The following is a 15,730-nucleotide window of genomic DNA, read 5'->3' on the forward strand; positions in this document are numbered from 1 at the left end:
CAGTTTAGTAGTTCGCTGATTTTACTTCTTAACTAGACAAATGCTCTCCTACAGACATGCTAAAAATTCTCAGTAATAATAACAGCTGCATAAACTACTGACTTGCCCATAATTTCTAAAGCACAGGTGATCCTAACATTCTTTGCTACTGTGCACATGAAAGTCTCCAAGTATCTGGAAAATTCGGGCCAACCACCACCATCTTCTCATTCAATTTTCAATCTTATTTGACTATGGAACACACAGTAGAAGTCATTAAGCTGCATTTCACAGTTTATGGTTTTAATGGTTTTGCAACATTAGATGCACAATACATTTTCAAGCATCAAAAACTAGGCTTTGCTATCTAACATTTCATAAAGATAATAAAAGCTAATGAGCACTCATGATCTATGATCTGACAAGACATCTGTTCTGTTCTTTCCAAGATACAATACTCACCCTGCCTTGTTCTGGCACAGTAGGAGAGAACAAATATAAACCAATTAACCATTCTAAACTATAAGCTATATTAAGTTATAGTTTCTCAACAAGCTTTTCATACCCTGTCGCTAATATGGCACAGGTGTCCTAAAAACAGTATTTCAGTGCAGTAATTAAATTCTGCTAACTTCACATGGTCAGCTGCAGTCAACAGCACTGCTCAGTTTCAGCAGGAAAAAACCCTGTTCAAAACAATGGCAAGGTTGATGTTATACCAAGAGTCCAGTATCAACAGCTCTCTTCTCATTATCTACATATTTACATCATGCTTTCTTATTACAGGAGGATTTTAGAGGAATTTCATTCTAATCTATTAGGGGGGGTAAGTAGTGCAAACATTACAAGAAATCCTACAAGATACGTCATAAGGGACATGACTAATGTGGGGCACAGAGGCAACAAGAATAATTTGCTTTACCATTGTGAGATCTGTCATAGGAAACTGAGAACATTAAAATTCTGCTCTCCTTTACATTTCAAAACCAGCTGCCAAGCATGTTAGGTGAACTGTTTGAGACCAAACTCAGCTTGTTGTCACCTATAGTATAATACAGAGTAGGAAGAAAAAAATTTATTTTTTTCTCTTCATTCAATCTTGCAGTATGACTTATTTTGAACACTGCAGAAGCATGCAATGTTTTGGCTTCCTGGAAACTGCTGTACATTACTGTAAATAAAAATGTGAAAGGGTGGGGGGGGGGAAGCACAGATTGCATAGCAGTTAATGAACAACATTATTTACAGTAAAACCTTAGATAAAGACAAAAATCCCAGTTTACATAAAGAAAACAAATACCCAATGTCTGACAAATACCTTGTACTGCTCAAAACACTGTCCTCTATCAATGTACCCTGCAGAAGCATATAATAAAATAATAGAACAAGGGAACCAAGCACAGCCCAGCTGTGCAAGAAAGCAAAGTACTTTTGCTAAACTGAAGGATCCAAAGCTACTGGTATTAAATGTTAAAACCTCACACATCCTCAACCATTTAACCTATTCAAATAGCCTAAGCTTCCTCAAGCAAGCCAGAGAAGAACAGCACCTTCCTATTTCCTTTCAGGAAAGGGAATGAAATCTTGTAATTTCAATGAGGATAAATTGGGCAAGCTTTGGTCCATTTCCCTGCACTTCTCATCCCATTCACTTTTATTGTTTTCACTTGGTTTTGGACTTTTTTCCTTTTTTTTTTTTTTTAAATTTCATTTCTTTAGTTTCTTCTACTCTCTCTTTGTTTACCTTTCTTCCCTGATTTCAGGATTTTAATTGGAGTAATTTTGGCAAGTTTTGGTCCTTTTCACTGCCCCTCATTTAACCTCAGTCAATTTGGTTGTAGTCACTCCATTTCCAAATTTTCTGGTTTTTTTCAATTGCACTTTTTTTGGTCATATCTCCTTTCCAGAGTGTTTGTTAGGCTTTGTTGTCTGATTTCAAGACTTCAGTCCCTTTCCAAAAAGCAACAACCAAGCAGCTTTCCCTGGACTGTTCTGCTGGAAGTGTCTGCTCTTTCCACTACCTAAAACTGGTATTCTCCTCATGTTGCAGCCACAGACTCTGTCTCAGAATTTAAACTGACATTTACACAACATGTGCACAAACGGAACCAAAAAGGAAATGAAGCTAATAAGTTTATGTCTAAAGCTTAGTCCAGAAGAAAATTACTGTGGCAATATAGTCCACGGATTTCTCTCTCACTCCTCCAGAGAAGTTATGCATGCTTTAAATTAAATAAGCTCTGAAAAAAACAGCAATAAATAATTCTATATAGATTTTTGACATGAGATTCGAACTATCATAATTTTGTCAGTTAACCTCATAAGCTCAATTTACTCCCTCGTGTATTTTTTTATGTCCATCCATACACTTTGACAATGACTCCTCAAATACTAATTCCATGCCAATTTAAATTATAGAAAGATTAATAAAATCCTGGTAGAAAAAAGAATAAGCTGCCCAGAGGAAAACACAAATTTGTCACATTCCGATTCTGGTTAAAATATTACAATTTAATTAATACCTTTTGAACATACAATTATATCAAGGAAAGAATAAAGGCATTCAAACAATGGATATAGATCTTAAACAGTATTTACAAATTCTAAACTGCAAGTTGACTATAAAGTCACAAATACTTTAAATATTTAGTAGAATATAGTGTAAATTCTAATATAAACTAGATAAACTCAATCTGTTGGTATTTTCCAGTCATGACAGTCTAATCTTTACACATTATATACATTAGAATACTAAAAAGTTATAAAATTTTCTTTCTGTTTTTTTCTGCAAAGAAATGGAAAATACATCAGCTCTATCTTACTGTACAATATTCCAATTGAACTTTCTGTAGTGGTCTGCAAAAATAAATGGCACTTTCACATGCAACAAGGCATAAAGTAGAACTCTTTTCATTTGTAGTATTCCATCTGAGTGCAAAGTAAACTGCAATGCAAATGTCATTCAACCATATAGCTGGAAATCAAATGTAAACTGCGGGAAGAGATTCTGACAAACTTTCTCAGATTGAAATAATAATGAAAAGCATGTAAACTGATTTCCATACAGATCTGTATTTAAAAAAATGAAAATACAGCATACTGAGAAGGTTGTTATGATGGTATCAGAGCTACCTTGACAACACAATAATGGAAAGTTGATGGTGCTATTCTGAAGCCCAACCCTGCCAATGGGCTGCAGCATCTAAGATGCTTTTCTATTGACAGTTTCCAAAATTACTTCTGCCACTCAAAATTGCACATTAAGAGTCAGATGGGTTTTCTAGACTTCATTACGCCATTGTGTAACCATAGCTTCCACAGTGCAATGCCACAAGAAGCCTGTCTTTCAAGATTTCTTTACTTGGGTACTCAGGTAACTTCAGCATGTTGATACTGGAGAGAAAAAAAAAAGACACCTCAGTTCAGAAAAAAAACTCAATTTTAAAGATTTCTGATTAAAAACATTGAAGAGATCACATGGAAGAAAACAAGCCTGTGCAGACTTATAGTACCACTGACCATTTGAATATATTGTAGGAAATTAAGTTGTTTTTTCATTTCAGTAAGTTATAATAAGTAATTTAATTTTAATATTCCTTTATTAATTTCACTAGTTTTAATTAGACAAATTTGAGTTGCAAACATGATGTAACATCATTTGGGATAAACCCACCACTTTCATGTTGGAGAGTGAATACTGAAGAAACTGTTTACATCTTTTTCAACCTTTTAATATTCTAAAGAACTGTACTTTTGACTGACATGAAAAAGCCCTGATTTTAAGATATTTTATTGAGAATAGTTAACATACCATGTGCTTGATGTTGGTAAAAGATTTGCAGTATATGGCACAGCAGCAATAGTAAAATTTTGCAATCCACTGCCACCCATTATATGGGCAAAGCCACCATGAGGCACCCTGGAACTGAGAAAATGTACAGAAATTAGAGCACAGCAATATTGTTATAAGGCAAAAAAATGTAATCTTTAGACAGAAGGTATCTCTTACTTAGGATAATTTCACAGTTACTTATACTTTTACTAAAGTTCCCTTTTTCTTACTGATATCAAAATTCTCGTTGTTTAAAAGCTTTTAATTACAAGATTGAGGTACACATTAGTCCACTGACAATAGGCACCATATTGTTTGACTGACATTTAAGATAATTCTGCCTGCAAGAATTACTCATTTCTATAACCAGCTTTTGGAGCAGAATATTCATAGAATCAGAATATTCTGAGTTGAAAACGACCCACAAGGACTGAAATCTGACTCCTGACTCTGCAGGGAACACACAACATGTGCCTGAGAGAATTGTCCAAACCCTTCTTGAACTCTGTCAGGCTGCTGCTGTGACCACTTCCCTAGGGAGCCTTTTCTAATGCCCAACCACCTTCTGGGGGAAGAGCCTTTCCCTAAAATCCAACCTAAATCTCCCTGACACAGCTTCACATCATTCTCTTGGGTCCTGTCTCTGGTCACCAGAGATCAGTGCCTGCTGCTCCACTTCCCCTCCTGAGGAAGCTGTAGGTCTCCAAGGTCTCCTCTCAGTCTCCTCTTCTCCAAACTGAACAGAACAAGTGTCCTCAGCCGCTCCTCATACAGCTTCCCCTCAAGGCCCTTCACCATCTTCATGGCCTCTTTGAATGCTTTCTAACAGATTTATATCCTTCTTATATTTTGGCATTATCTCAGTTAAGACAAACATGTCTATTTATGTTTAAAGTTTAAGTTACATCACAAAACAGTTTATTCTCTGATTACTATCTGAGGGACAAATGACAAAAGTGTCCTTGACGTGTCTGTTCATTTACTACTTCAGACCAAATATTTCAAGTAACTAATAAAACCATTACATCAGTCACACTATAGCCCAGTGACAAACTATGGCAAAACTAGAACACACTAAAAAATCACTAGCATCTTCAGGAATGCAATCTCAATCATATTACTCTTTTTTTTTTCCTTTACCAACATATTATTCAAAGATTACTCCAGATGTAAATGCGCAATAGCTCATTGGTCAGACTCCCTCTCTGTCATTAGAAACTAACAAACAGAATAAAATTCAGATATTTTCATAATATCAACTTAAGCTGACATACACTACAAGATAACATCTTGCTAGCACAGCCCTTGCATCCAAAAATCCCTCAACTTCCACCTCAAACTCCACTATAATGAAAGGATAAAGGAAGTTGAATGCATTAGGAACAATGCCATCAGTAGGGAGAGTGTGATTATCCTTTCTCTGTACCTGGAGAAAAATTCAGCCCTAAGCTCCCCACTACAGGAGTGGCAGGGACACAATGCAGTAAGCTGAGTGAAGGGCCACAAAGATTGTGCGGGATTGGAGCACCTGACACAAAAGTGAGCTGGGCCTGTTCAGCCTGGAGAAGTGAAAACTCAGAGTATTCTGACCAATGTGTATAAATACTTGAAGGAAGGGATAAAAAAGATGAAGCAGTGGTCCCTAGTTGCAGTACAGGAGGTAACAGGCACAAATTGAAGTCTAAGACATTTCCATTTAAACATAAGGAACGCTTTTTTAGTGTAAGGTGGTCAAACACTAGCACAAGGTACCCAGAGAAGTTGAGAGGTCAGCATTTCAGGAGACAGTCAAAACCTGTCTGGACAAGATCTTGAGCATCCAGCTGTAGCTGACCCTGCTCTGAATGCTATGCTGAACTAGACAATGAGATTACATCAGTTGATTAGAGCATGGTACTAATAATGCACAGGTTGATCCCCGTATGAGCCATTCACTTAAAAGTTGGACCTGATGATCCTTGTGCATCCTTTTCAACTCAAAATATTCTGTGAAAGTCGTAATCTGCAGAGGTCCCTTTCAATCTCAGCTATTCTGTGATTTTGTAGCTAGCAAAGAAAGAGTCTGATAAAACAAAATAAACTTTCCAAAAATATGTAACAGCTGTTAGAATTCTGGATTACAGGTACCTATACTAAAAACAGTGTTCCCATATTCACCAAATCAAGTGACTGTAAAAGCCAGAAGCAAGTGTAACAGAAGTAATGTTTCCACTCACAGTAAAACTACCTGGCAAAAATGCACAAGTATAATGGCTGCTGCTGTTGAATGTGAAGGAGCTGGGACAGAATTCACAGTAATACCTTTTGAACATACCTTTTAGAACTAGCTGTAGACTCCAACACAAATCTGTATTACCCAGCTTAACAACAGCAATGTTGAGCATTCAGTTCTAACACTGCTACACAAAGTAACCACTATGGAGACAAGTGCTGATTATTTGTAGCATATTATTTCTGATACAAATGGAATTGTGCTTACAGCAACAATTCAGAACAGCAGTAAAGATGGTACATCAGTACTCTTACACAATGATTTTGGCTCACATTCCAATACAGTCCTGCCTCCCCTGCAATGACTTTTTTTTCCTCCCCTCTGATAAACATCTCACATTCAAATCAGCAATAAAACTGATGAAAATTTCTTTCAGTCCATTATTACCTAAAAGTTTTTTCAATGTAACTTATAATAACACTTTCCATATAACAGGTCAAAATCATGAAGCATGGTCAAGGCTTTGAACATTCAAAAGGAATAGATTGCTGCCAACTCGTGGCTCCAAGAATGAGTTTTCTCTCCAAGCAAAACCCTGCCAATATAGTAAAGAAAACCTTCCAAATAGGTGCAAGAAATATCACAATAGCTGTGTGAAAGAGCAACAATACAATTTCATAGCTTTGGAAATTTCTACGTTTACATCTGAATCATGACTTTTCTACCTATTTTTCCACTGACAAGTTTTGCATACATTTGCTTGGAATGAAAACATGGTAGAAGAGATTTTAAGCTTGTTTCCTTAAGTTTTCTTATTCTTATATGACAGTAGACACATATCTTTCATATTTCACAACGATGCTGAATCTTCCTTAAAAGAGCATACGCATATTGCTCCACAAAAACTACAGCCCCTAAAGAAGTTCTATATAATCTTTGCAGCTGTAGAATTCAAATAAAGTAGAATTTATCATTTAGAATCTATCAAGCTGTCAACACTTCCTTCCAACTGTTCACTAAAAACCCCATCAGAAGTTGCCAGTAGAGAATTAACAATAAATTAGCCAAATACTATTATAAATACCAAATAGATCAAGAGGAGGAAAAATAAGAAAAGCTTGTAGAATTGGCAATATCATCTCGAGCAGCTGTTAGCTGAGAAAGAATAAATGGCATCATAAGTGAACTTTCAGATCCCCAACATGAGCCACAAAAACATTTTGGCTTTTTCTTGAGTGTGCTAAGACCTTCAAATATGTTCAAACTTTGCTCATGACAATTACTTTACTATTAAAAGATGTCACAAAACTGGTATTAACGACAAATGCAATGTTATCTCCACTGAAACTACCAAAGACTTCATAAGAGAAAAAGAGAAAGAGATGTAAAAATGGGGGAAGAATACAAAACGAGAAGTTTTAAGAAATATTTAGAGATGTCAGAGAAACACTGAAGACATAATCATAAATCTATTTAATTCATTAGATTAATTTCATAGTCTTTGACTGGAAAGAAAGAACAGTTCCACTTCACACATGCACAAAAAAAATCAAGTGGATGTACAGAAGAGATTAAAGGGAAATGGAGAAAAAGAAAGACTTGAATGTAGCCTGCCAACCAGTACCTCAGAAACAAATTCTTCCCTAAGGCCAGAAAAACACCATAGTTTGAAATCAGGTATACTTTTAATGTAAAATTTTACTTAAGATATCAGCCAACTACTGTACTAGGCTCACAGAAAAGTCAGCATATAAATCTTCCATTTAAAAGAAAGTAGGACTGTCTGGGGACTTATGTGCAAAAATGCCAGCTGCATATCACTATTAGAGGTAACTTTCAAAAGTGAAATATTTATGGAATAATACATCTATTGCATTTCAAACACTGAAGAAAAAATAAAGAGCTCCTCCTAGGTGATACAGGAAAAAAAATCCTATGCAGATTGTTTTTAAATTCTAGACCAGAGTTCTTAAAGTCACACCAAAAATTTCTTTCCTGTTAACAAGAAAATGGGTAAGAACAAGACAGTAGGTGATTTGTGACCAAAACAAATTATGCTGATGCAGGTATTAATCAGACAGTGTAACTGTTGACTTGATAGAAAGTGTCTCTTAGAATCCAGTAGATCATCCCAAATGCCATGAAAATACTGAATGCTGCTTCTGTATAATTTGGAATGTTTTAAGAAGCATTTGAAACATGACCTTACATTTTAAAGATCCTTATTTGCTGTCTAGATATAGAAGTGGACCAGTCCTCTAAAAATGAAAGACCAGCAGTTGGCATGCCACACATGTGCAGTTACAACTTGAGGAATCATTTCTTCAGAGGACAAAAAGATCAATGTGCATACAACTAGCTTCTTAAATAGTCCATGATCCCTAAAACCAAGGAAATTCATAATAAATCAAGTGAAACTATCAGAATTTGGAGACCAGACCATTTGATGATACATCCATGGCTGTGAAATTCCTTAATATAAAAGGTAGTTTTGATTATCCTAATTTAATATTTTATCTTTGCTTAACCACAAAACTTATACACAAAAGGTCAACTACTCTACTAATCCTAGAATATTAAGGGAACATCAAACCAAGAAGATGCTGTGATCTCTGCCTACTACCAGAAAAAGACTGGATTGCACAACTCAGGTGTCACATTTATGTAAAGCAGGGACTTGTAATAAAAGGGTGAACTGGACAGGAACAAACGCAGATCTGAACCAATGTGGCTAATCATACGTTCTCCGTTTATTGTTTACAGACAGTAGTTTTTATACACTTCCAGATAGTTTACAATCGTGAGCACACTCTCATTGGCAAGCAAACATTGTTTGTTCCTGTCTTAAGGTGGCTAAAGTTTCACACTGCAGACCTATACTAATTCACACCTAGATAGCTCAGTTCACTGTGTTATACCTTAACATAATTTCTGACTGCGCCACAAACTTATTCTTAACTGCGCCACAGGCTCCAAGGCCTCACCGAGGCCCACATCTGAGGCCTAGGCTGGGGTAGCTCAACCTTCACTCTAAACATATAAATCATGAACATACGGATCGCGACCTCTTTCTCTCAGAAATTCCTCTACATTTATGTCTATGGATCCACTTTGTGAAATGTCTCTACCCACAAGCTCAGCAACTCACCCAGCTTGCAGGGGCACTTATTGCTAAAACATTCCCTCACTGCCCCCAAACCGTAGGGGAAATAAAAGTGGCTTTCCCTAGAGAACAAAGAGAATTTAGGACAGAAAACCTTCATAAAGCAGACAGTCTTCCATAAGGTTACATCTTTACTTATCTTGACACACTGCATTAATGTTAAATTCAACTCAGCTTGAGGAGAAGGATATTCTGTGTACACTGACTGAAGTGATACCTACTTATCTCATATATTACAGCCTCAGAAGATTGCTAGAAAAGCCAAGAGTCACATAAACATGCAACAGGAAAAAGAATATAAAGCTCATTTAAATCCACTATGGCCTTGTCAAGAACAGCCTGGACAGCAACAAAGGCCTCTTGCAAAGTGGTCAAGTATAATAAATACATAATCAATCATTTTGCAGGCAACAGAGACAGCAAAAGTATTAACACATGCTCTGTCTACTTCCATCAACATATAGAACAAGCAGTATGCAAAACAATTTCTAGATGATCTTTTATGGGCTCTCAAGTCTCTTGTCTTATTTCAGAGTATCTAGACAATGTATTTGTTCTTACAGTACAGAAGAGTCTCTCACCTGCCAGTAACAAACTGTAATAGTAACACTCTCTCTTCCTGAGTTAGTTCTTCCACCACATCCCAGAACCACTAAATGATAAAAAAAATAGTTTGTATTTTCCATTAAATACTTGTAGTACTTGAAAATATACTGATAAAACAATAAATGGAATATATGTAAGTTTGCTACTTAAACTGTGGAATGTTTTGTACCAAATTCATACATAATTAAGTTACTTAATGTAGAAATACAGCATAAAAAAACCTCCACAAATTTCAGCCAAAATAAGCTTCCACAAACACACACAGATAGTGACAACAACAAAACCACATTTTTGGATTAAATAGTCTACATTATTAAAAAAAAACAAAGAAAAAACCAAACAAATAATTTTACCTGAATAACTTGGTCCCCTCTCTCATAGCCACTGGTATATTCTGTATTTTTTAACCAGTCATTCACATCAATTTCTGGCATACCAGACAACAAAAGCTCCTTCAGGAGAAGCACATAGATTGTGATTAGTCCTCCTGACTAACCACCTATTTCAAGAGTTTATACTATTTTAAGAAGCAATATTTTAAGAAGTAGAAAGCTTACAGTGCTGTTTCAGTTTATTGCAACTTTATGGAACTCACGACATGAAGATTCTTGAATTCAGATAACTTCACAATTTGTTTAATTTAAGTATGCACTAACAAGAGAGAAAAATTATTGCCAAAAAACCTAAAAGAAAAAACGTCTGAGTCTTGCCATGGCTTCAGAGAAAATTTGAGATGTGTTGGTTACAGAAGCTCAAAACACCGACAAATATTTACAATAATTTGTCTCTGTGACTCAGAAAAAGTAAAGACAATAGACAGCATCTCCTTACTCTTACAGGATTTCTGTCCTCCTCAAGGAAAATATGCAAAGACTTAAAGGCCACAACAGCTGATTCCATACTGAAATTACAATTTAAGGCATTTATAGCCATGTGAATTTTCAGGAAGATGGTAATCCTGAGTAACTAGAAAAAGCAGGAATACATATAATGAGATCCTCACTGATAGATGCCCAGGAAACAAAGCCAATGTGAAAGCTACAAAATCTTTATTTTGTGGTTACTGAGCTTTACTTCTACATCATTTCCACTGCTGATGAAATATGCTGAATAAAGCATTTAAAAATACCTAGGCATTTCAACTTACCAGTTCATATTCATCAAAAAGTTGGATTAAAGATGGTGGAATGAACATATGGAAACCTTGTAAAAAGGCATTTATCTGAGGCTGAATGGCTCTTGTCATTCTGAGCTCTGTCACAAGCTGGACATACTCAGCCTGCAACACAGAAAACAATATTAAGATAGACTCCAGCAAAACCACACAGTGCTCAAACAAACTCACACACACAAATGCAGTCTCAGTGCATTACAAATCTCTTCCACTGTAAGGTAGTAAGAGTTCCCCTGCACTTTTCACATGGAAGCAACCCAAAATAAGCCCCTTCTGCTCTTCTGCCTTCCTTCCTAAGGCAATTCCTAAACAGAAGTGTTTGAATTGTTACATAAACCAGAAAAAACAGGGACTCAGACCACGATAAAGAAAGTAAACAAAACTTAATTTGTCATGCCCACACCTAATACCACTTCCATTAAGCTCAATTAAGGGCATAAACACACCAATATTTGTAAGCAAAAATACTCTATTTAAGCAAACTGACATTACTCAGGAAAAAGGGCTAACTTCTGAAGGAATATTTGTGAGACAAAATGCTTCCTTGCTTTCCCCTCCACCTCATCTCTGGAAGCCTAAAATAATACATAATAAAGCCTGCAGAGTTTATTAGTCTTAATAAGAATTTCAATTTTTTAAGAAAGTCTTGAAAAATCACCTTAGTTTTTAAAAAAGAAAAACACCAGAAAACAACTTCCATCATAGCAAGGGAACAGACTAAAACATGCTTTAGACATCTGGGGGCTCCTTTCCCTTTAAACGATGCCAGCCAGAAAAGGAATCTACCAGAACATTGCTTTTCTTAAGAACACAGAAGCCTAGGAGGCATCAATGGAAGAAGACTTTTAGAAGGAGACAATTCACTTTTAGAAGGAAAAGGTGCCTACATTAAAATTCTATAAACATGTCTCATCTACCCTGACCAAATTAGACAAGTTTAATAAAGTTTCTTTACTCAAGAAAATAGTTTTCTACTTGAAAACAAAATTTATTCCTAGATTATTTAGGTATTTTGTTTAGAAATGTTTTGACTTTGTAATCATGACTTTTAGTAAGAAAATCATGAAATGTATCTCCCAATTAAATCATCTCAACTATCAGCTTCCTTCAAGAGAACAATCTTACAAAAATTATACTTTGATTTTTAATTTTAAAATATTTCAACCCAAACTTTTATGTTCTGAACCTGCACAAAAGCAACCAAGCATTTTTTCTTTCTTCCCTTTCAGAAAAAGAGAACAAAGTATGAAACATTTTAGACCAGACAGTTTTTTACTTTGGGCAGCCAAAGGAGATTAACTGCACTAGACAAAAGTCAGTCTGTGAATACAGAAGAAATCAGCAATTTTTGCAATACCAGGATTCAAAATAATGTTAACACTGGTTGTTTTCAATAATCAGAAATGCTTGTTTTACATCTCTTAAATTGTTCTTATGTAAATTAGGCTACCCAGAAAAACAGGGCTAAGGAAAGAAAAATTCACAACCTTATTCTGAAAAATCCATTTTAAAAAATTACTTATTTTATGCATGACAAAAATACTACATTGAACACTTTAATTATGAGAGAAAGCAGTTTCTGTAGTTTAGGTGTAACAAGAAATGCTTAAAATAGCCTGGAACAGCCAAGCATCCTTGGCTATCAGCACTGGCGCATGATGAAAGACCTGTAGCACAGAATTTACATAATACCTGTCAGTAAACAACCTGGTCAATTTGTTTTGCTTTCTGTGCACTTCATTTACATTTTTTTCCCCTCTGAAACCTTAGGAGCACATTACAAAACAGAAATACCTACATCATTTCAGATCTACATATGCATTCCTACACAGTACATAAAGTTATGATCCTGGCATCTTTAAGGAAGGGAGATTTGATTGAACACACATTAGATGGGCATCACAAATATAATGACAAAATCTAGTTTGAGTGAGGGGTTGTTCGGGTTGTTCTGTATTTTACTTTGAGGTAAATAAAACAGAGATCATGCTTCCTTGATTTCACAGTCCCACATACTGTGAGACAAGGATCAATGGTTATGATGATTTTCAGATTCAGAGAGCAGCTCCATTTTAGAGCTGCCTGGAAAAAAAACACCTACTATTTTACTGCCAAATAGAATGGCCAGCTCACAGACAGGTTCTGAGAGGACTGAGATAGCCACAGGATTGTGGAAATCGGCACCATTCTTTAATATACATAAAGTCAAACCTTGACTATGCCTGATTTAATTTTTTTCCTAAAAAGTAGAAAGCTGCTAAACACAGCAAAGAGCAAAGATAAATTCAGGACAAAGCCTGACTTTTCCATTTGAAGTCTCTCCATTACCATGACAAAAGGCATTTGAACTGAGCTATAACTGTATTTTAGCTGGGCTACATGGACACAGCAATTGCAAGACATGAATATTTGCATCATCTAATTGTCCCACAACCATACACCTATTACACAGTTGATATAAAAAAAGAAAATTACCCCATTCAAAGAAAATAACACTTCACAAATAGCTCTTATTAGTAGTGCATTTACTCTGTTTCAGTTTTCAATGAGAGAAAGGGACTGTTTGGGTGGTTTCTGTGCAGGGAGGGGCAAGGGTGTGTTTTATTCTGGTTTTAGCACGGGGGATTTTTTTTGTGTATGTGTTTGTTGTTTAGGTTTTTTAAGGGATAACGATTCATTCATAATTTAATTTTAACAGGTAGTCTGCTAGTGTGCATACACAGCAAATTCTTTTAGAAGTTGAATTTTCTTCTCCCAGAGATATAATAATAAATACAATGAGTTTTAAACAGTGATCTATTATTCCTTGGGTAAAGGCAGAAAAAAATAAGATACCACTTGCAGGAGAAAAAGAGATTTTTGTTTATAAAGTAGACACATTCCTATTTAAACTGATAGAACAGCTAAGCTAAAACAGACTGCAAAACTATGCTACATTAAACAAACTGGGAAAAAATCCCCCAAAACCACTAAAATACACATCTCCAATTTTCAACAACTTGGTCATTGTCAACAATTTTGCCAGTGAACAAAACTGTGCCATCTTACAGATGTTTTTTGACTTCACATTTTGCAACTCTAAATTCAAAAAAATGCATTAATATTAATAGTTTCAAAGCTACCACCAGAGCACCTCTTTCTTACCACCTTTCAAATTAAAGCTACACCAACTCTAGTCCCCTTCTGCCATGCTGACAAAGGCTTGATGAAATAGAATGGAGGCATCTCCTCTACACATTTTCAATCACCCTTTTTAGACTGTGCTCCAGTTCTAAAATTAAGAGAGCAAATAAGGCTGCTAATGAGTAGTACCCTCATGTGGGCAAACTTCTAATTTTATGCTAGTTGAAAACTGGTTTTAAATAGTTGTTATGAAACTACAATTTATGTTACATACATCTTTTTTATATACTGAGAAGCTAAGACTGACCAGACACAGGAATCAACGTTCTTGCTTTCTCCAACAGATAATAAAGAAACTAAGCAGCCACTACCTTCACAATTAGACTTCTTTTACCATCTGTATTCTTTCACAAATGACTGTATTGCAGGAATCAGTGCAGAATCAGGCTAATAACATATATTCCTGCTATTGGAATAACACTCTGCCTTAATGAAAATGGGGATTAAGGCTACAAGGATACAGTACCAATTGCTCCAACACAAACTGCAATGTCCTTGCAGCAAAGGCTGACACCAAGCGGCTGCTCCCCAGTGCAGCATCTGCTGCACCACTCCTGAAGCCAAATGCTTACTGAGCACAGTAAGAACAGGCTCAGCCAGCCCAACATGAATAAAAATCAGAACACAAAGCAGACATCAGGACCAAGAGTCAATGTTATAAAAAGCTACAGGTCTACTCATGACACTCCTGCAGTTACTCAGAACTGTTTAGTCAGTAACTGCAGGATTCAATTAGACTTGTGCTTATCATAATTTCTAAACGATCTTCAAAATCTGGCTGTGTTTTCCTGTATTTCTTTTTTTCAATTAATGCTGCAGGTGAATTGGGAGCTTTTCAACCTGCTACTAATAAAGTAAATTTAAAAAGTAGGTTATTTCCATAGACATTAAAAATCTTCCTGCAGACTTTTACTCTGTCCATTATCTGCATTTTAATTAGAGCAATACAGTGCTATAGACAGGCCTAACAGGTAGCACACTTTGCAATATGACCTATAATTTTATATTTAGCAATTGTTGCTGTTCTACTTCCTTGGTATATATACCCAAGACTTAACTTTAGTAATATTTGTGACTTTTAAAATAAATCCTTCTTTTAAATTGATCCTATTTTCCTTCACAATCCTGTCAGAAAGAAGAACGTCTAATATGAACTATTTTAAAAATTTTTATTACAATTTCTGTAACATGCTAACTTAGAAAAAGAGGAAAGAGTGTTGGCAACTGCAATTCTTTTTTGTATTTTCTTCAAAACAGGTATGCCATTCATCCTTCCAGTTATTCAGAAAGTCAGTCCGATGGCTTGTACCTGTATACTGTATACTACCTGTATACTCACCTTGTTTTCCTGTGTAACAAGTATACTTGCACCCCCCAGCTTCAATGGTACTTCTTCCATTGCTCCAAACACATCAGTCTCAACAGAGAAGGTCAGCTCTAAACCCAGATCACTGATATCATTATCTAAAATCCACTGCAAGTTCTTTGCATACTCTGGATCAATAGATGCTACATCCTGATAATTTACAGGTATGCCTAGGAAAAAAAAAACAAACAAAGAAACAAAACTGCTCAAATAAA

At 35.7% G+C, this 15,730-nt stretch overlaps 1 protein-coding gene across 3 annotated transcripts in view; it reads right to left on the reverse strand.

Annotated features, from left to right (window-relative positions):
• Nucleotides 1-2,469: 2,469 nt before the first annotated feature.
• HACE1 (HECT domain and ankyrin repeat containing E3 ubiquitin protein ligase 1) overlaps nucleotides 2,470-15,730 on the reverse strand; it is a 49,248-nt gene continuing 35,987 nt past the window's right edge. For all 3 annotated transcript variants that reach the window (XM_068184155.1, XM_068184156.1, XM_068184158.1), the window contains 6 exons: nucleotides 15,489-15,685; nucleotides 10,940-11,071; nucleotides 10,146-10,244; nucleotides 9,768-9,838; nucleotides 3,791-3,904; nucleotides 2,470-3,372 (listed from right to left, as the gene is read on the reverse strand). In XM_068184155.1, the coding sequence (XP_068040256.1) occupies nucleotides 3,270-3,372; nucleotides 3,791-3,904; nucleotides 9,768-9,838; nucleotides 10,146-10,244; nucleotides 10,940-11,071; nucleotides 15,489-15,685 (716 nt within the window). In that variant the 3' untranslated portion in view covers nucleotides 2,470-3,269. The remainder of the gene's footprint in view (nucleotides 3,373-3,790; nucleotides 3,905-9,767; nucleotides 9,839-10,145; nucleotides 10,245-10,939; nucleotides 11,072-15,488; nucleotides 15,686-15,730) is intronic.

This window comes from Anomalospiza imberbis, chromosome 3 (genome assembly GCF_031753505.1).
Source record: "Anomalospiza imberbis isolate Cuckoo-Finch-1a 21T00152 chromosome 3, ASM3175350v1, whole genome shotgun sequence".
Lineage (NCBI taxonomy): Eukaryota > Metazoa > Chordata > Aves > Passeriformes > Viduidae > Anomalospiza > Anomalospiza imberbis.